Genomic DNA, 20,513 nt, shown 5'->3' with positions numbered 1-20,513 from the left:
TATAACGTTAACCTCCCCCTGAAACAACCTCCTTTTACTTCCGGTCATGAGGAATGGGGCGAGGGCGGGGCACCAATGACTGACTGACAGCAAACTCCCATTCAAATCTGCGTTTACTTTGTTAGCAACGGCCAAAGCGATCCAATAATTTTTCCATTAACGAAATCAAGTCCGTGCTACACATTTTTCTCATTTCAGAAGCCATTTCGTGGATGCACCTCACAATATGGAAAAGAAGAGAAAGAATAGTTTAACGTAGAAGTAAACTCAAGTTTAAACTGAAGAAAAATATAAAATAATAAACATTTTAAAAATATATATACATCAAAGTTATTAATAAATATGTAAATATAGATCTTAAAAAAACTTCTAGGCTAATCAAATGGAAGCAAATCTGGAATGCTAATCTTAGCCATTTGCTAACATGAATTTACAATTGGCCAAATGTTTTCTGCATTTTTTTATATTTTCATATTATGACCCTAACTAATGGTTAGTGTAAGGGTCACTTTTAATTTAAAAAACATATTGTGAATATTGACAAATAACACTACGGAATAAAAAAGCTGTAGACATATTATTCATTGTTTGCTCAAGTTGGCTAACTAATGGTAGCAAAGAAGTGTTCATGTGTCAATTGTTTAATTCAACATTTCACTCAAATTATTGCTTATGAAATAAATTATAAAAAAAATGCTAAATTGCAGCATCTGCCTGGGTGTCAGACTTTCAAAGAGTATATCAAAAAAGTCATCAAAGAGTACACACACTGTATCCATAACTCACAAAAATGCCCAAAATGTTAAAACAATAACAAAGCAGCTCGCAAAAAGAACAAACTGTTGAGGTTCTGTTCTTCAGACAGACAGAAGCTCCAGTGCTCTCTCATCTTTCAGCCTGAGCCTGCTTGTCAACCCATCCAGCATCTCTGCCAACTGCGCAGCCCTTTCAGCTGCCCCTGCTGCCATCATCATGGTGCTGTGGGAAAAAAATAACACGAAAGCCTGATGACAAGCTCCTTTCATGGCAGTTATCATTGCATTCTATCTCAAATCTAGATGAGCCAGACAAAGCGCCAGCAGTCCCTCGGCTGCTAAACAGAGCTTAATCATTCTCAAAGTAAGGAGTTCGGGTTCATATCATGCTACCTTTATTCCTGAATGTGAGGATCTCCAACTGGTGGTCCGCACATCGCCCTTGATGCATGATGACGCTCGACTTTATCTGTCGCTGTGTTTTAAACCTCAGTGTAACAAAAGAAACAAAGTGTTGCTGCGGGTCCTCAGAGCCACACACACTAGCACGCTATACCAATGCCTGCTGATGGATACATTGTTGTGTTGGGTTCTAGATAAGACAATAAAGCCTCATGTTTCATCAGCAAACACAATGCAAAATAAATGCGGGCCGCAGCCAGAACAACTGAGGGTCTCGTATGCTTTTTCTGCATTGAAGTGTAATGTAATTTCAACCTCTTTTTCATTTCAGAGAATGACACATGAATGATGGCAAGATTAAAGTTTCTACACCAGCAATGTCAAAACACCCATTAATGCGGCTGACATACCAGCACATGGAAAACTTCCCACAAAGCTTTTTTCTTCGAGATGTAACATCTCAACTTCAAACATCAAAGGAGACAGGGCCGCAAAAACAGCGGGCGTGAGCTGTTTCAAAAGAAGAGTGAAGCTCCATTCACACTCTTAAGACCCACCTTCACAGCAAACTGTTCACCGGTCAAAGCCACGGTATGAGTGTCTTCCATCTGGACCACCTGGATGATGATTTGATATTGTTAAACAGCCTTTGTGATCTTTGGGGCTCTGATGCTTCTGAACGGGATCCTGTCCTGTCTCTTTAAGCCCTCTCCACAACACAATCATCCTGCATTGACCATTGATCTCTGCGGCCTGTTAGAAGATGTGTATCGTAAACACAGAGGCCAAGATGAAGGTGACTGGGGTTGGGAGGGATTCGAAAACCCCCCGTGTGTTTAAAAGCCCCCTTAAGGAGGTGCTTTCCTGTCATGTGGGTCTGCCTGGAGGTGTTCTTTCAAGTTCACATGCAAATTAGTTTACGTTATTATGATTATGTCAGAGGATTAAAATTCACAGCAAAACTAATTTTGTAGAAGTAACATAAAATAAAAGTGTGTGTGTGTGTGTTGTGTGTGTGTGTGTGTGTGTGTGTGTGTGTGTGTGTGTGTGCGTGCGTGCGTGTGGGTCCTTGTTATTCATATCCCGGTAGGGACCTAATCCTGAATGCACACCAACTCAAAAATGTAGGTCCCTACAGGCAAAAAAGCTGATAAATCGTACATAACAGAAATGTTTGAAAATCTAAAAATGCTAAAAGTTTTCTATGATGTTTAGGGATAGTAGGGATAGGGGATAACATATACTGTTTGTACTGTATAAAAATCATCATGCCTATGGACTGTCCCCAGGGAGATAATAAACCAGACCTTGTTGGGATATATGTTTAGTACCAATGAGGAAAACAGCCCAATCAAGTTTTTTTTTACTTTAAAAATGCTGAAAGGTTTGTCTAATGGTTAGGCTTAGGGTAGAATGAGGGTTGTGGGATAGAATATACAGTTTGTATAGTATTAGAATCACTATGCCCATGGAAAATCCCCATAAAACATGCAAACCCAACATTGCTGTTTATCTTAGATTATCTTAAATTATCTCCCTTCATCCGATGTATTATTTATAAACGAGTTTCTAACAAACATTTCAAGCTAAAATGTGGTTATGATGATTTGCATGCACTAAAAAAACAAAAGGCATTTGGCCCAGAGCCATTCTGTACTTTCCAAATGTAGCAAAAGCACGTTTTCCTGTTTAGATCCATCAGCACTGCTTTGGGAAACCCCTCAAACAGGCCAAAGGTTGTTCCTTAAAGTATGGAATGCAATCCCGTAGTCATAATGTCAAATATCAACTTTTTAATAAGGTCATCTTTGGCATGTTAACAAATATGTAAAATATGAAAATGATTTTAATGTTAAAAAAACTATACATGCATTTTGGTAATGTGATTTTAAATTGCTTGTTTCATTTTATTTTTTGTTTATTCTGTATTTATTTTATAAATCATACTGAGGTGAGAGAGATAAAAAGTCACTGGAACATGACACATGCTGGACTCAAACTGGGTAAATCAACAGCTGTTATATTTTCTGAACATTGGCACGCACAACTCAAAGCTCTGACAAAAGGTTGTTTTCGATCATTTCTGGTCGGATCGCTTAATTTGGGAGTACAATATTTCACATACATTTACATGATGGCTTGAATAACAGAAGTATATTGTCACTGTCCTTCCAGAGCCTCGGGTGTCTTTTAGGATGTCTCCATTTTTAAGGAAATGGAAAAAGCACTTTACTTTTTAAATGATTAAATACTGTGTTGTTAGTAGTTGACAAGCACTTTTGAAAACTTTGTGTCTAGTTTTGTAATTGCAAAACCCTGCGACTAACATAAAGGGTGACACTTAATAATGATTTATGGCAAAAAATCACCAAATTTGGAATTGCAAAGTTTCAGAAGGACACCTGTGATATGTAAACATCCAATTAAAACTGTAAACGTTTGTTTTCATAGGGTCAGAAATATTGTTTTAACAAGAGCATTGCAATCCTTTTTAGCCCTTTCTCTCGGCGTGCATCTCACACTGCGATTTAGGCCTGATCAAAACCATCTCGCCTTTAGTATTTTTAGCCAAAATAGAAATAACTGGCTATTTTTAACTGCCGCCAGCGCTGACCTTTAAACCCTTTAAGTTTTTCCTGGTTTTTAAAAGGGTGTTAGTGATGGTAGAGGAGTATAACCTCCTGATTGAGCTGAAGTGCATCCTGAAGGATTACAAGAACTCCACAGCACAAGTTGTTCCCCGGCATCGCTTTAGGCTACCTGGGTCACGGCCCACCCACAGCAGGGGTGCCAGGTCAGAGAAGCCCTGCTCTCAGACACCAGAGAAACTCTTCAGTTAAAATACAAGCCCTAGGGCATGATAAACTAGACGTTCAGCACCACAACGTCTGTTAACTTTTACAATGCAGCGTAAACTGATAAACATGGAAAACCGAAGAGCTCCATATTTGTATAGTTCTTCGGTCAAAGGGAAAACAATCACACATTGTTGATTTCAAAAGAACTATTTATAAGAAGGAATAATTGTGCTGGACATTGTGAAAGAGTTTATTTATTTACGCATTCAAAGACAAATTATACAACAATCGACTAGGCAAATTAATAGAGCAGTTGTATAGTTCCCCACTGAAAGACATTATTCAGCAGAAGAAAAAAGCCAAGTAGTGTCTCAGGAGCACAATTGCTGGTCTCCAAAGCTATTGTTAAAAAGTTTTTGTTTTGACTATCTGGCAGTAGAGGAGTATATCGCATCTATTTACTCTCTGCTGCAGAACTTGGGCGGTGCTGTAGACTACAGTATGTTATAAAAACTAGTTCTTGCCCACAGAACAGCTATTAAGGATTTGAGATGCATGATAAGGACAATATTCATCAAGACTTCCTGGCCAGCATGTGATAATGAACAATAGCATAATAAAGCCTCTGAAATACAAGTTGCCATGACCTAAAGCTTATTTCGAGGCATAAATATAAACCGTGAGCTATTATTTAAGCTGTAACATGATAAGACAGAACAATGTCTGGTGTGGTAAGTACTACGGTGCCATTGCCAAACCAGCCTCCACACCCTGTCCAGCGCTAACCGTGGTGGTGATGCACGCCCAGTGGCAGCGTTCCGAAATCCCTCATGTCCGTCACTGGTGCCTGGAAGCGTGTCCAGCCGTCCTGTCACTCTGTCAGCGAAGTTGCCTCTCGTGGCCCGAGATAAAACGCTCCCGATGGGGCCTCCAGGAGAAGTGGCTCACCCTTCTTTTAGGACTTATGTCAAAAATGTTTCAGCCCAGGTAATTTGCTACAGTCAGCGTTCCTTTCTCTGGTCACTTCAAAAGCCCCTGTGATAAGAAAAAAGACAAATGAAAGAGTGGAAAATGGTGTTTAGTCGTGAGTAGCGAAAGATTGAATTCTTGAGGACTGGGGTGGATTCGGGAAGATGGGTCGCCAAGCCAAATCATAGCTCAACATAGAGTAGATCTTGAGTATATATATATGAAGTGTTGGTTCCAAAATGAGATGACGCAGTCAAGAATTTTTTTAATCATGTTTTTTATAGTGCATTTCAATTAATATCAAACTGCAGCTGGTTTGTTTTGATTTAAGCCATAATATTATTTAAAAATAAATTTAACTAACTAATAAAATCATAATAACATTAAATACATGATTATCATTTTGGAACCAAAGTCGTCATATCCAGAAAAACAAGACATTATCATCCTTGCAGAAAAACATGTAATGAAACACTAAGAATAAAAAATCACTGAAAAAAAAATCTCTTAATATGTCGATTATTTTAGATACAATTTAATGGAAAACAACCTTAAGGAATAGTTCAGACCCAAAATATTATTAATTTGTGATTTATTCACCCTTATGTCATTTTAAATTTGTATGACTTTCTCCTGGAGAACAATAGAAGCAAGTACTGGTAAACAGGAAGAACAAAAGTAGACCCATTGACTTCCATTGTATGAACACAAAACTACTTTCTTCAATATCTCAAAATATCTTCTTTTGTGCTCCATAGAAAAAGATACAGTCATATACAGATTTTGAATGACAAAAGGGTGAACAAAGATCTCAAATTTCACAGATACAATCTGAGCTCCAATTTGCCAAGTCTGCTATTAAAAGTCATCATTATTTCATAAAATAAACATTTTAAATACAATTAACCAAAATCCAGTATTTTACCCTTACAATTTACATTAATTTTACATCTCAATACTGTTTAAGTATTTTGACTTTTTGCCTTAGTTTCAGGAAACACAACTGAGAAGTTTGTAAAAAATTCCTGAGCTAAGAAAGAGGAGCTTCTGATCAAAACCATTTCCTCTAAGTAAACCTCTGCTCATGCTGATGTGGCCTAAATTGTATTTAAAAATGTAAATTTTGTTGGTTGTCTTCTTACTATAAGATGTCACAGCTTTTTGTTCAATAAAATGTTGGGAATTTCAACAATAAAGTTAATAAATTGATGTCTCAGCTCTAACATAACCTAGCAAATGCTTTCTCCATCTGTGGAATGAGGAAATGGAAGAGACCCTTTTTGGGCTATTAACCAGATCTGTCAACATTACAAGGAAGTTGGAATCATTAATGAAGTCTCATAGACCTCACGGCTAAACATTAAGATTGAACAAATGGAGATGCAAACATGGGTCTACAGGTAAAAATTCATTTAAAATGCTTTAATCGCTTGTTCATAGTTGAAACAAGTTCCTAGTTTGACTCACTGTTTTACGTCACAGGGAAATCATAGATTATAACCCTAACGTAAATCCCAATACAGAGATAATTTAATCAAAATGAAAACATTAGTGCATGTGCCTACAATGGTGTGCTTCTGGGACCGGGGCTTGTACAAGTGTGTGCACGTGTGATGAAAGAGTTTGACAGCAGCCCTGCCTCGACAAATTGCTTTTGAGATGTGCCAACACAAATGTATTTAACTCTGAGTCCAATAAACCGTGGCAAGAGCAATGACATCTTCAAGCTGGGTGTTTTCTTTGAATCTCTCTCTCTCTCTCTGCTTTGTGCCAGATCAGGAATGCATGAGTTGCATTCACTATTAACAAGACTAAGACTACACAGGTAACAGGATCAGCTCTAATCAGTGTGACCTGAGAAAGCTCGGGGGGAGATTTCAGTCTTTTGTCCTGCATTTTCAGAGGTGATTTCTTCCAAAGCACATTTAATTATGATTATTGAGGCAACATTCCTCCGTCCAGGCCGAACGTTCTCTTTAATTTGTCACTTCTTTTATTGCTGGTCGTCGCAGTGATCAAAACCTGCAGAAAGACTGTGGAAAATCAAACTGGCCATTATGTGCTCACTTCCTATACCTTACAATGAACAATGGCCATCTATGAATTAATGGCACTGGTCCAGAGAAACTTCTGAATTTGAAAAGAGGAGAAAAAGAAGAATAAGAGAGAGGAAAAAAACAATTATCCAAAGACATGTTCTATCATGTCAGAAACTCCTTTTCCCCAGCCAAATCTGTATAAATAACTTGCCTAGAAATTATTCAGGACTGTAATAGAGATGTGAATGGCAGATGAGGATGAGGTTGCCGATTACCTGAGATAGAATTTTTTTGACATTTAAGGGAGAAAGAAGTCATCCTAGGCTTATCACACAGGATGACAGTAACTTTACCTGCCCCTGAGACCTCAGAAAACCTGAACTAAGTCAGAAGCTAACCTGCCTGATAAATGCTGCCCTCTATTGACCATCTAACTGGATCAGCAAATGTGGAACGAAAATATTTTACAGTGCAAATATTAAGACCACCTCATAACTCTTCTAGTAGTATTTTCCGATTTTTTATGTTTCAGGATGCATCCCTCTACAAAACCAACTGTTACCTGTCAAAGACGACACACCAAATACGTTTTTATTGTGGGGTATGGACATGAAGACAATAGCTTATTGGTTGATTGAATATCGAGATTTATATAACAGTTTACGAATCAAATCATAGATTTAAAATGTATATCTATAGTGAAAACATTTTCGGTCGTCTAAAAATGACCTTTGATGCTTCATATAGGGCAGTCCTGTTGTTTATAAACTGCAGTCATTCAACCACAAGATGGCAGCATAGCACTTTTGACACAAACACACAACGAGTTCAATCTGTTCAGTGCTTCCTTAAAAAGAAACCTCACAGGTTGTTCAATAATGACATTTTTGTTTTTAATATATTTATATGAGAGATACACTGCTGTCACTTGAGTCTCTGTTTATACCTGTGGAAACTTTTTATTTAATTTTAAACTCAGTCTATACCAGCGGTTCTCCAAAGATGGATCCAGGGGGACTACAGATCTTGTGACATTTTATGGAATATAGAAATTCATCAGAGAGTTTATACAATCAAACATCATAAAAAAGACCACGAACCAAAAGGATTTTTATAATTGAATGTGTTTGGTTTAGTTAAAACTCTAAGTTTAAAAAAATAAGTATTTATTTGGGTATCTATGAAGCGATACACTCTACAAAGGGGGCATTACAACAAAAAAGTTTGAGAATTGATCTTGACAACCATGTTCTGTAGTAGATTAAAGTAATTTATGTCAAAGTTCATAGGATTGCCAGGATGCTTTTTTGTACAATAGCAAAAGTTAAATCTTCTGACTGAATTTAGGATCCAAATAGTTTGGAAGTTATAGGTCTTCCTTGGCATGTTTGCCAACTTGGCCTCAAATATCTGGAGAGTCAACAATCAGTTATTTCTGTTTGTTGTAAATTTTTACAATAGAAATATATTTTTCAGTTATACTTTTATGTTGCAAATTGAAGCCACATATCCATGTATTATTGATAAGAACAGAAAATAATTGATTAAACAGATTTATTCAATTCGCAGCAACAATATGTAAAACATATTTTACAATGAACACAATCATTTTACAGAACAATAAATAGTTGAACTAAATGTTTCATTGAAAACATGACAAGTAACACAAACAAGAGGTTAACTTAAATAAAAACTGTGCATACCCCACATCATACAGTACATTGTCTCTGGAAAATTCAGATTGTTTCTCCATTGGAGTGAATCCAGTGGCTAAATCAAGGAAATAAACTTAAGTGGCGTATAAGATTTCAGCTCCATGGTCTCCAAGTGGACTGGGCTGGGAGAGGAAAATGTTCTTGAGGCAGCACAGGTGAGTGTGGAGGGGTAAAATCTCCAGCCATGCGGGGTAGAATGGGTTCTGGCATAATAACAGGCCTGTTGAGGGAAAGGGGTGTTGTTGTGAGAGAAGGGGTGTCAGAAGGAGGGAAAGAGAGAGGTAAAAGACAAAATGAGAAAGGATGAGGAGGAGAATTACTAGGAGAGAAGACACTGTTAAAAGTGGGAGATGATGGAGGAGAATTAAAATATGAAGACAATGAAAGATTATAGCCATACAAAGATGATTCAGGGTGTGAGACAAGTTCTCTTTGACAGTTTTGGCTTGATGGAGACAAAACAATCTTTTCCTGTAAGATAACTGACTGAATCTCTGGTTCACATGCTACTCTGGAAGCACAGGTTGTGTTATTTCCATTTAGTGTTGGAGAACCATCCTTTCGCTCAGATGGATTCAGTCTTCCACAGAAGTCCCCTGTATAAGCTTGAACATCAGTGGTGTAGATGGGGAAAACAGACCGATTCGTTGTTCTCTTGGAATCCACTTGATCAGATGCAACTGCATGAGGAGAACAGAAATAATGTGAGTTAAGAAAGTAAAATAACATGTTTCTTATAATAAAAACTATTTGTTAAAATACTAATGTTAAATTAACATGGATGAGGATGAGATAAATTACCTTTCTTTTCTGTTTTTCTTGATGCCCTTCTTATGTACTGAACCGCAAAGTCTAAAATTTCGGCCTTTTCTAGTTTAGGGTTTTGCAGACGCTGCAATGGTGAAATGGGGAGACATGCAGTTTAGAAGTTTACAAATAAAATGGTGGATATATCAAAAACGAAATGCATACTCACAGTGTCTGCAGTGGTCTTAAAAAGCAGATCTTTTAATGCATCAAGATTATGGTTGATTCGATCTCTTCTCTTCTTCTCTATCACTGGTTTCAACTTCTGAGAAAAGAAAGAAATAAGCTTCTATGGTTCCTCTTTTCAGTATTAAATTAAGGTTGTGTAATCTACATATTTAATATTTGATTTTAAATGTGTGAAGCACTTTGGGCACCATGTGCTATATAAATAAATTAAGTTGATAATATAAAATAACGAAAGTACGAATTGTTGAATATAAACGTTAGAATTGAACTTACTCTTTTAATGCCTTCAGTCTTTGCCATGTTGAGAGTTTGAACGGCTTTTGCTTCCATTCCCTGAATATATCTGAATAAGTTCACGCGAGTTGTTCAAATGATGAAATAGAAGCAAACGGGGTTTATAAGCCACGCTGATGTCGCGTCTGATTGGAGGAGAGGGGACAGTGACGTAGTTAACGTGAACTTTCCACCCATCAGTCCTCTCCCTTGGATAAACAATCTCTAACACATAAAAAACCTATCTATGGTAGTTCTGCATGTTTATGAACGACCCATAAAAATATAGATTAAAATAATTAAGAAGACGATGCACTGTTCAATTGTCAATTATTATTATTATTATTATACAAATTTGCAATGTAATGAAAAGTAGAGTCATGAAATAGGTCTTCACATAATTTTGAATACGCATGCACACTGTTTTCAGATGAACTGGCAAAGAAATGACAAATACGTGACTTGCACAGTGAAATAAACTAGAATATATTTAAATTCTATGAAATGGTGATTACACAATTTAAACTTGAATTTTATTTCGTTTTTCCGGCATTTTAATAAACCGTGTTTTATGATTATAAGAGATTTATTTTATTGGTTGATGTTGTAAGTGGTTTAATTTTGGCCAATGAAAACAAATTAAAAGTGAAAAGTGGCCACGCACATAGGCCCAGGCTTTCTGTTGACGTGGGGGATGTCGATAGGTGTGATGCCAAACCTTTAGAGCAAATGTGATAAGTGTGCTCATAGCGCTTGTTTTGATAGAAGTGTGAGTGATTAAGCCAACCATTATGGTCCCACGCTTACACTTGTCTTGCAAACTCCTAAAATGGTCAAGTGGATCGTTGGGAATTAGCCAAAGAAAACGTAGCAACTTTTATTGAAATGCATAGAATGGTTGAAGAATAAATTGCATAATTTATAAAGGAATGCACCACTTTCTTTTGCATCACACGTAAATGACATTTGCCACAACCGAGTAGGCCTATTTGCTTATTTAAAGAAAGCCCGCGTCAAATGACTTTTTTGCGGTATATGCTCGAACAGAGGCCACACACAGCGGGATCGGTTTATCAAAGAAGCCATGCTTCAGAGCTCAAACCTTAAACAGTTTGCTTAAACCAACCCCCCAAAACATGTTTTTGTTATACAGGGAACACATTTGTTTCTGGAGAAAGCTGTGATCCGATCAGTGATGCAATGAAAAGATAAGGTAGCCTATAAGACTAATTAATGCATTTATGATACCATTATTATACAGTGCATTTAAACCTAAGATGCATAATGTACCTTGCAATATAAAATAGAAAAACAATGACATCATTAATGACATAAATATTACCGTACATGTGACATGGTATACCATTTGAAAAAGCTATTTATGAATGGCTGGTCTGATGCTACAATGTTACATCTAAATTGAACTGAACATTTTATAAATCACGTTTCAAATTACAACAGGCCATATGCCTACGTATCTTTTCATCTTGTTTCTAAAATATACGACCCCGTAAACCTGATAATGGATAATACTTTACCTCAATAGTCCTCGTTTAAACAGCACAGTGGGGGGTTAAATGGGTCATTATCGTCTCTTACAATTGAAATGTGATTTCCCCTATCGTCCAAGAGTCAGGTGAATATTAATGAGAGGTCGAACTAAAGGACGTAATTGGTCCATCTATTTTTATTATTCATCATCCAGCTCAGGTGGGAGGGATTTGGGAGTGGACTAGCTGTACAATAAGAGTCGTGAACGCAAAAATGCTCATCATTTCAGTTTGGGGTTGTTTAGGTGAGGCTGTTTCCTATTCAACATGAACAAACCAGCTGCTGAAATACCAGAGGAAAAAGACTCATCACGGGTAAAATGTTCATTTACTGTTTTTTTTAATGCTTGTATACTGAAATGTGCTAGATCATAAAATGAAGTGCTTGTCTGTGGAAAAAAAAACATTAGAGAGACTTGTAGAAAAATATATTAATGTGTTACATTTATAGATGTTTTACCATAGGCTACATTGTATTGAATGTTACAGGTCCCAAAACCTCTCATGGAGAAAAGGAGGAGAGATCGCATTAATCAAAGCCTGGAGACTTTGAGATTACTTTTACTGGAAAATACACACAATGAGGTAAAATCTCCTGTATTTTAAAAGATAGTAAATAAAGTCAGATGTGTTACATTTACTTAATCAAATGTTTTTTCTTGTTGTTAACAGAAACTCAAGAACCCTAAAGTGGAAAAGGCTGAAATTCTGGAAAGTGTCGTGAATTTCCTCAAAGCTGAACAAAAATCAGAAACTGACTCTTATCAGATCACCAGGGGAAAAAGGGGGCGAAGTGAAGACTATGATGGGGATTTGGGTTCACCCTGCAAACGTCAGAGCTACCGTGATGGAATGAGGACATGTCTCCTACGAGTCAGCCAATTCATTGCAAGCAAGAACTACGAGTTCGGGCAGGAAAAAGAAAAAGCACATGGAAACCTTCAGCACAACTTGAATGATTCGATACAGACACAGCTGTCTGCTGGATCCCTTCACAGAGAAAGTCAGGTGCACCTGCATGATGATGCGTTGCTTCTAACACAGCAGCATCATGTCCAACTGAACAATTCTTACATACCATCTGGCTGCTCAAAGCTTGCGCAAAGAACTGTTCTGTCTGCTCCTACTATGACCTCAAGTCCTAAAAAATCAGTTTTGCTCTATGATTCTGTCTGGAGACCATGGCCTCAGTAGAAAAGCAATGTCTTAGGTCCCTGCATGCATATACTGGAAAGATTTAGCTGGGTCTGCCAGAAAATCCCCCAGAATGATGAAAAGTGGGAACAAATGGGACTGAAATGTTTGAAAATCTGTAAATATGTGGATTTTGTACAGCAGATGCCAAAGTTTTATTTTCTTATAAAAGGGCATTGAAAAATCTTTGCCTGTGAATGTTTGTTGCGCTTACAGCAAAACAAACAAGATGTGTTTATGCTGAGATGTATATATTTTTCAACAGACTTAGATGCTCAGGACTAAGAAATGTTAACTCATCCATTGAATATGGATGAATCATGTAAAGGAGTCAAGGATTTTTGTTCTTTTTGTTGAACTTGAGTGTCAAGAATCTGTCTAGACCACAGTCATGTCTTTCTTTATGTGGTAGCTGCCACATATTTGTGTCATTCCATGAAATATTAATTTCATCAACATTTTGAAATTGTATTTTTGTTGAACAAAGACAGCATTTGTATTTTTCTTTACAGTAAAATGTCCAGAGAACTCGTATTCATGGCTTATGTGAATTATTTTTTTTACTTTGAAAGAATTAAACCTCACAGAGGATATATTCGTTTATCTTGAGTGTCTTACATTTGTGCGTTTTACAGATATCCTTTCATTTATTTCCTGAGAGATATTCTAAGAGATGAACAACATCGCTCTTCACTCATGGTGTTAATGTTTACCGTTTTAACCTGATAACTGGCCTGACATTTACAGATCTTAATTGCCCTTTATTTGTCAGTAATGTGCAATTAATGAACGGCGGACATAGGGTCATGGTTTGAAGTGCCGATTGCTTATCCGCCATCCATCTATGAATTTAGGTGTGGCTTTTACAGACTTTTCTCAAAACAGTTGCATCTATTTAAATGTCAAAGAGTGATGGCTGCTTATCAGAACCCATTATACGAGTTTTTACATCACCTATCTACTGAACACTGAATGTGAAGCTAAACTATATACGAACATGAACATTAGTCATATCAATTTTCTATTTTACTAAGCCCCAGCCTGTTGATCGTCAATAGTGTGTCCGGTCCAATAACACGTGAAGCTTTGAGGAAAGCCTATTGCTAGTGACAGACTTTAAATGATTTAATACATTTATTTACAAAAATACACGGTTTTTCATTTTAGAATAGTTTTGCAAATTAGGCTACAGATTAAAAGGATCGACTTTTTAGCTCTAAATATAATTTTTGCGCTTGAGAAAAACTTACGATCCAACATATATCACTATCTGAAATAATGTCGTGCTAAAACTTAAACTTCAAATTTGGAGAGTATGCTATTAGGTAAACAGTTTACGATTGAAAATACAAGAGACATATGTCACATTTTTTCATTTATGTGTTTAGAAATATTCACTTTTATAAACAATACGTATTTGTTTGCAACTTCGCAGCATACGTGACTGATCAACTGTTGGCATTTACGCACGAACTTAAGGTGTCGACTCTCTCCATTCTGTCAAAAGTAAATCGTTATTATTCTGTTATAAAAAAAGGCTTATCTATCACATGGAGCAGAATTATGCTTTTAGTTACACTATAATTTGCATATCTTGTTTATGTGATATATCTATGTCCAAAAGCCCCATGTAAGCATTGCAAAATATATTTTAGAGATGTAACATTTTTTACTAAACCTTGTCCTTAAAACTTCCGTCATAAAAACTGTATAGGAAATCTATGCCTGCGTTAACATTCATGACAAGATCAGGCTTAGTCCTTCTTAACTCTTACTCTTCACTAAATCTACTTTTTTGGAGCTTTGATTCGCTTTGTCGCTCTGGATAAGCTCTAAAATAAACGAGTTTAAGTGAAATGAGATTAGAGCTTGAAAAGATGGCATGGACTGGCTAAATAACCGTCTGACGCTTGAACCGGTTATTACAGGGGATAAGTCTCCAAATGCCATTCAGCACAAAAGGTGTAAATAGATTAGATTTTTAAGACTGATCCAGACCGGATGTGTACTGATCTTTCCTGATTAACTAGAAACAATGCATGAAGCCAAGTGTATAGGACTTAAAGTCATTAGGTATATTAGCCTACTATGATTGAATGTTGCTTTACTATGTGGTCTGTATTATTTAGAATTAGAAGTTTAATTTATGAGGCAAGTGCACATCTGATACCTCTTATTTGGTTTTGGAGATGTGTAACGAAAACAGACACATTCACAGATGTTTAGGCGCAAGTGTAAAGTTTACTATCACAAGCTTGTTTTCGCAGATGGTTGCTGGCACGTGTTGGGTGCACTCATGACCCTGCGGTGCTAGAACACAAATTTAAACCCATGGTTATATTGAATTAAACAGTGTCTTCTTAAACAGAAGAGACCCCCGTCACATTGCTTACTTTTTGTGTATTTAGCTTAATATATCTTTCTCTAGTATAGGACAAACACCAAATGTTGTAATTGTGTTTTGTTTGCATCTGTGCACCACGTTGTGACAGGTCAGCTGTTGCCATTACGCACGAGCCAAGGTGCGGACTTTCTCTCTTCCCTGCCACTTTACTCCTGGGACAACGTCTTGCGATCCCATTTAAAGCTACGTTTGTTTTTTTGTGGCCATTTGACAACACAGTAAAATAAAATCGACACGTGGTCTGGCGCTGGCCCGGTTATCAAAACAATTTACGCAGAGAAAAGGCACGTGCAAATGAAAAGAGGTGGCAAATCGCTGAGATGCAACCAGAGCTGCTTGGTTATAATGTTATTGCTGCCCATACAAGAGCAAAGCGAATTGCGTAGTTTTTCATAAATTCAACTTATTAAAATTAAATTAACTTCTATTTTCAGCAAATTTACCAAAACCTTTAACTCCACACGAAACCCTATACTGCCCTAGTCAGCATCTGACAATTACTTTAAAATCATGACTAAAAACTAGCCCAAAAAGATTTACTTCAAAAGGGGGAAACTTTAAAGTCTGTTTAATTAGCTTTGCATATTATTGGTTCAATAAATAGCTAATCCCTTTAGAAGCTTTTGTGCCACAGTGTACGTTTTAGGTGGGAGCGTTGGAGACCTGCTTTAAACCCGTACGCATCTCCCTTACAAGTAGTGCCATTCTGTTTCATGGCTTTTATTCTTGTGCTTTAATCCCCGACGGGTGGGAAATGAAGGGGGACAGGTCCCCCTCCGCGGGATATTAATTGGGGGGTAGGAATTGACAATGCGGACGTCTTTGCTTCAGCGCTTCTCCATGCTGCGTCTGATGGCCTGTTGCGCAGGGGCGGATACACGCCCTGTTGACCGAGCGCTTCAATGACAGAACTCAAACCAACATCTGGCCGTATGGGCCACTTGCCTGCCCCTTTAATTAGAAAACGAGTCGCCTGACTGGTCAACTCTTAATGCTTCAATACATGGCGATACATCATAAAGAGACAAGCATTATTACCTGAACTCGGAATTAGTGTTTGGGAATGTGGAAGATTTTATGCATATGATTATATGCAATATGTTTAATCTAAGCTACCAGAAGAGCCTTAACATTCTTAGTAATTTTTCAATTCATAATGTTATATTGTATTACATGTACAAGTGCCATGTTGATAGAGTGCGCTATATAAACGTTCCTGAACAAATCATTAGTAATTTTCACATACAGTAATATACCCAATCGCACAATCAAACCTATACTGTCAAAACATCCTAACCATAAGGCTATTTCTATAAAAAGGACACTGTTAAACTGCTAACAGAAAACCAGAACTGGCATTCACAAAATCATCACATTCCAAACCTACTCTAGTGATATTCGTGCCACTAAAGTTGTAGTCTGTAGTTGTAAAGTCTGCCACTAAAGAGACTTTATTCTAAAATGTTTCATGTTCACCTGTTGGCCTGCTCACAGATGCCATTACATTGAAGTGAAATTTGGCTGACATTTGTATGATGCAAAATAAGATACTTAAGGAGAACATAAAGGTATAAGTGTCCTTATATTCTAAAACAGAAGAATCTTTTTTATTGAACGTAGTTTTAACTGTTTTCATTTTTTATTTTATTCAGTAGTCCGGGCATTTTACATTGTATTTATATAAGACACATTTTGCTATTAAAGATAAAAACAGGCCTAACACAAAATTCTTTAGGGAAGCAACTGATATATTTGTAAAATAATTCAAAATCTAAAGATGTTGCTCTAAAACCATAATTCTTTCCTTGCAAAGTTTTTATTTTAAAGTAAATGTTAAAAGTAAATTATGTAAATGTTCTAACAGGAGTAAATTATGTTCTATGTGAATTTGACTTCTAACATTGAATTGTATAGTTTTAAATTGAGTGTTTAAGTTTATCAAGACGTCTTGCGTTTCTAAATGGTTTCCAGTTGCACTTTTATTCAGATTTTTTTAAGTTTTTTGTTGTTTAGACAAATTTAAGATACAAACTACAAAGACAACTCGTGGGACTAAACATAAATAAACAAAATTTATTTAAAGCCTAATAGCATCAAACAAAAACCTCAAGTATCCTGTTAATGTAAATGAACAAGCATGAATTATTAGTTGGTATATTCAGTCTGTCAGATTAAGACTAGTGTCCAGGTCTGTTAATGTAATAATCCATTTAGACCTTTGCAGCAGGGAGACCCTGAGCCCGCTGGTACTCCTGCTGTAGGCTGGACAGAACTTCTCGGTGCTGTTCAGACTTCTTCTCCATATCCTTCAGTATAGTTTCATAGCGTTGACTATAAGAAGCAGATTGTGTTTAACTTTGTATGTGTAAAAACAGACTCATGTCAACAATCAAATTGTCTTAGTAGGTTTATATACATTACGACATATTGTTATCATTTACTTACATTTCACCATTAATGTATTCCAATCTCTTGGCCACTGTTGCTTTGGCTTCATCCAGATCCTGTTTTACCAGAACTGGCCCAATTAGTTTGTAAACTGTGTTTTGGCTATCTAACAAGCCAAGCTCCTGTGGAGAGAAAGTTAATATGGTGTATTCCAAAATGTAATAAACATTTTAAAGAAACATACACTACTGGTCAAAAGTAAAGGATCACTCTTTATTCTTATGACAGCTTAGAATATTTTTAAACCCATCAAAACCATGAAATAACATGAACAAATGTAGCTGTGGGAATTATGATGTAACTAAAAGCACAAAAAATAAATGAACTCTGTTATATTTTAGCAACTCTAAAGTAGCCACCCTTGGACTAGAACCGTACGCTTAGCATTTTATTCATCTTCTTGAGTTCTCAACCTGGGAAGCTTTATATACAGTATTGAAGGAAATCCAATCCAGCTGGAGTCTTATAGACTGCTTTTTATTTATTATTTGGTCTAAAACATCCCTTTCAAAAACGTTTTTTAATAAATCTTGTGTTTTCTAATCAAATAAATTAATATATTGGCACAATTATATTTTTGTCTACAGAAGCGATTTCAAATCATTGAAACACACACCTTCAGAATAAAAGATTTTTAAGACCATGAAAAACCTTTTTTTCCCAAGTGATAAGTGATCCTAAACATTTGACCGGTAGTTGCATCAATCTCATAAAACAAAAGGATTACTTTTTCCGGGTCCAAGCCTCAACTTGCTTCAAGTGATGATTCTATTTAAACAGTCCTTTATGAGCACTATCTATTTATTACGCACATTTAAGATCATCTCTTATAAATGTATATAAATGGTCTAGTAAGTGTCCATGACAACGTCATAATGGTTCCCACAGTATTAACGGCATAAAAACTTTGAAGCAGTTGAAAATAATGGAGCACCGCCAGAAAAAAGCTATTATACAACTTTCAATTAATGCAATACAGTGAATAAGAATAATACATCAACCATCTGTGGTCTCCTTTCGTGCTTTATGGGCAGTTTAGAGCATAACGTAATTTATTTACAACCAAATAAAAGAAATCATAAATGCATTCATCTTTGAATTTTTCATAACTAACTTGCGTTCATTATTCGATGTGAATTCAAATTAAGCAGTTTCTCGTGATTTTTTTGGAAAGTAGGCCTATGCAAAGGTTTGTGGGTGATTTGAGGACACAAGGAAAACACTTTATGAGTTCTTCAAAAGAGGCTGAATGAAGTATTTGAAACAAAGGCTGCCTTCTAAGGATCCTTCAAATTGAGATGTCCTTCTACTGCGCTGATGACAAGGATGACCCTTCCAAGGATGCAACCTTTCATGGGAAAAGCAGCAGTTTGTATTCTTACCTCTTTAACAATATTATTTTCAGTAAACTGCGCCTCCAGTTTCTGTCTTGCCGTCATACTCTTACTGACATCTGTAAAAAGAACAGACAAAAATGTGTTTACATGGGTTCAAACAGTACATCTATTTAAATAGCAGTTATGCACGAACTATATACACATCAACATATTACTAAAATAAATGCCTCAAAGAAAACATAACAATTCATCATCATACATAGTTAAATAAATAATAGACACCATTATGAGCTAAAGTTACTTTAGCTAGAAAGCAGATCTATCCCGTTGACAAAACGCAAATAGAGATCCTAACTGCAAGATACTGACATAAACAATAAATACATGACGCCGATGCATTGCGAAAGTAAATATTTACAGTATGGGGATAAGTTAACTGATGACAAAATATCCACACCCAGTTAGCATGCAGTGGATAATACCGAAATGCTGCTAGAACAGCAGTGAAGCTAGCATCGACATACCTTTCTGCAGCTGTTGATATTTCTCCAGTTCAGCCTGCAATTTCTTCTGAATCACCTCAGCCATCACAACAGCTACTCTAATTTCCGAACACACTTTTCTTTGCTAACTAATAACAAATTCCTTACAACATGAGCAGAAACTTAGCACACAGCTCATGCACACACTCGGCGGCGCACCGGAAATGACGCAAGAACATACACGAGGGTTTCTTAGACTCAAAGAGAAACGATGCCATCTGGTGTTCAAAATGGAGCGTACAGTTAATGTGTTTTGTCATAATATTTAACAATCACACAGAACCAAATACGACATTAGTCCCTTTAAGCAGACAACAGTTTAAAACTAATAGTAATATAATAATAATACTTTTCCACAAAAATGAACAATCGCGTCTAGATAATGCACTTTTCGATTGATCATCTGCATTATATGTGAAGCCTATAAAGTTTTCTTTGAATAAATCTTATTGTCAATATTTTCTATGCTTCCTTAAATAAATAACATAAATCAACTCAAAACCGTGTAATTTAGGTGTAGTTTCTCCGCCTATCCGCATGGGGGTCGTCTTTGAGGTTTATTCAACTCATTGTGCCGTGACAGTGAGGTCGCAATATGGCAGCGCGCATGGTTCAAATACTGACGTGAAGGACTTTCTCTTGTGTGCGTCTACACAGATTATCACAGTATCAGGTAATGTTAATGAAATCTTTCAGTTGATCACATATCACAGATCACAGTTGTCGCCTGTTTTATATCTGCGATAGAAAGCTGCTTTATTACCGGCTTCAGATCACTGTGATGTGCTGTGTTACCTAGGGGATACCCTTAGTAGATACCATGGGTGTAATATAATAAATGTGTAGTAAACATGCTTGTTTGGCAGTGTTGCAATAGTTACATATACAGTAAACTGGGTTTTTTGAATAGATGATATTAAATTTGGGTGTACTATGGTTTTACCACAAATAAAACCGAAAAACTGTGGTTAGTTAAATAAGAGGCATTACAAGAGATTGTTATGCATAATGGAGGAGTCTTAAGAGTGCGAGTATTATTCTTTTTACTAGTCACACCCGGCAGAACTGCTGGAATTGAAAAAAATAACTTT

The 20,513-nt window shown here is 36.5% G+C and overlaps 4 protein-coding genes across 5 annotated transcripts in view; 2 read left to right on the top strand and 2 right to left on the bottom strand.

Annotated features, from left to right (window-relative positions):
• Window positions 1-857: 857 nt before the first annotated feature.
• On the bottom strand, window positions 858-10,004 carry her11 (hairy-related 11). The gene is made up of 5 exons (XM_056770421.1): window positions 9,948-10,004; window positions 9,655-9,750; window positions 9,480-9,570; window positions 9,166-9,358; window positions 858-978 (listed from the first exon to the last, which is right to left on the bottom strand). Exons 1-5 carry the CDS (start codon window positions 10,002-10,004, stop codon window positions 858-860), a joined length of 558 nt encoding a protein of 185 aa, XP_056626399.1.
• Window positions 10,005-11,747: 1,743 nt separating this feature from the next.
• On the top strand, window positions 11,748-12,691 carry her5 (hairy-related 5). The gene is made up of 3 exons (XM_056770420.1): window positions 11,748-11,812; window positions 11,987-12,082; window positions 12,170-12,691. The coding sequence occupies exons 1-3, from the start codon at window positions 11,765-11,767 to the stop codon at window positions 12,689-12,691; spliced, it is 666 nt and encodes a 221-aa protein (XP_056626398.1). The 5' UTR covers window positions 11,748-11,764.
• A 4,457-nt stretch (window positions 12,692-17,148) lies between these two features.
• pfdn6 (prefoldin subunit 6) lies at window positions 17,149-19,586 on the bottom strand. The gene is made up of 4 exons (XM_056769807.1): window positions 19,405-19,586; window positions 18,926-18,996; window positions 17,541-17,665; window positions 17,149-17,426 (listed from the first exon to the last, which is right to left on the bottom strand). The coding sequence occupies exons 1-4, from the start codon at window positions 19,466-19,468 to the stop codon at window positions 17,306-17,308; spliced, it is 381 nt and encodes a 126-aa protein (XP_056625785.1). The 5' UTR covers window positions 19,469-19,586; the 3' UTR covers window positions 17,149-17,305.
• Window positions 19,587-19,998: 412 nt separating this feature from the next.
• mrpl11 (mitochondrial ribosomal protein L11) overlaps window positions 19,999-20,513 on the top strand; it is a 34,815-nt gene continuing 34,300 nt past the window's right edge. For both annotated transcript variants that reach the window (XM_056770320.1, XM_056770321.1), the window contains exon 1: window positions 19,999-20,095. The gene's annotated coding sequence lies outside the window, so the exon portion shown is untranslated. The remainder of the gene's footprint in view (window positions 20,096-20,513) is intronic.

Source organism: Triplophysa dalaica, chromosome 16 (assembly GCF_015846415.1).
Source record: "Triplophysa dalaica isolate WHDGS20190420 chromosome 16, ASM1584641v1, whole genome shotgun sequence".
NCBI lineage: Eukaryota > Metazoa > Chordata > Actinopteri > Cypriniformes > Nemacheilidae > Triplophysa > Triplophysa dalaica.
The sequence above is the reverse complement of the archived record's forward strand: the minus strand, read 5'-3'. Positions and strand labels throughout refer to the sequence as shown.

Excerpts from the sequence above, each read along its gene's own strand:
- her11 (XM_056770421.1), bottom strand. The coding sequence starts at position 10,004 with ATGGAAGCAAAAGCCGTTCAAACTCTCAACATGGCAAAGACTGAAGGC. Across the intron at positions 9,571-9,654 it reads TTAAGACCACTGCAGACACT|CGTCTGCAAAACCCTAAACT; the intron begins GTGAGTATGCAT and ends TCACCATTGCAG. Across the intron at positions 9,359-9,479 it reads AAGAAAAACAGAAAAGAAAG|TTGCATCTGATCAAGTGGAT; the intron begins GTAATTTATCTC and ends CTCCTCATGCAG.
- her5 (XM_056770420.1), top strand. The coding sequence starts at position 11,765 with ATGAACAAACCAGCTGCTGAAATACCAGAGGAAAAAGACTCATCACGG. Across the intron at positions 11,813-11,986 it reads AGGAAAAAGACTCATCACGG|GTCCCAAAACCTCTCATGGA; the intron begins GTAAAATGTTCA and ends TGAATGTTACAG. Across the intron at positions 12,083-12,169 it reads TGGAAAATACACACAATGAG|AAACTCAAGAACCCTAAAGT; the intron begins GTAAAATCTCCT and ends TGTTGTTAACAG.
- pfdn6 (XM_056769807.1), bottom strand. The coding sequence starts at position 19,468 with ATGGCTGAGGTGATTCAGAAGAAATTGCAGGCTGAACTGGAGAAATAT. Across the intron at positions 18,997-19,404 it reads ATATCAACAGCTGCAGAAAG|ATGTCAGTAAGAGTATGACG; the intron begins GTATGTCGATGC and ends TTCTTTTTACAG. Across the intron at positions 17,427-17,540 it reads GAATACATTAATGGTGAAAT|TCAACGCTATGAAACTATAC; the intron begins GTAAGTAAATGA and ends TGCTTCTTATAG.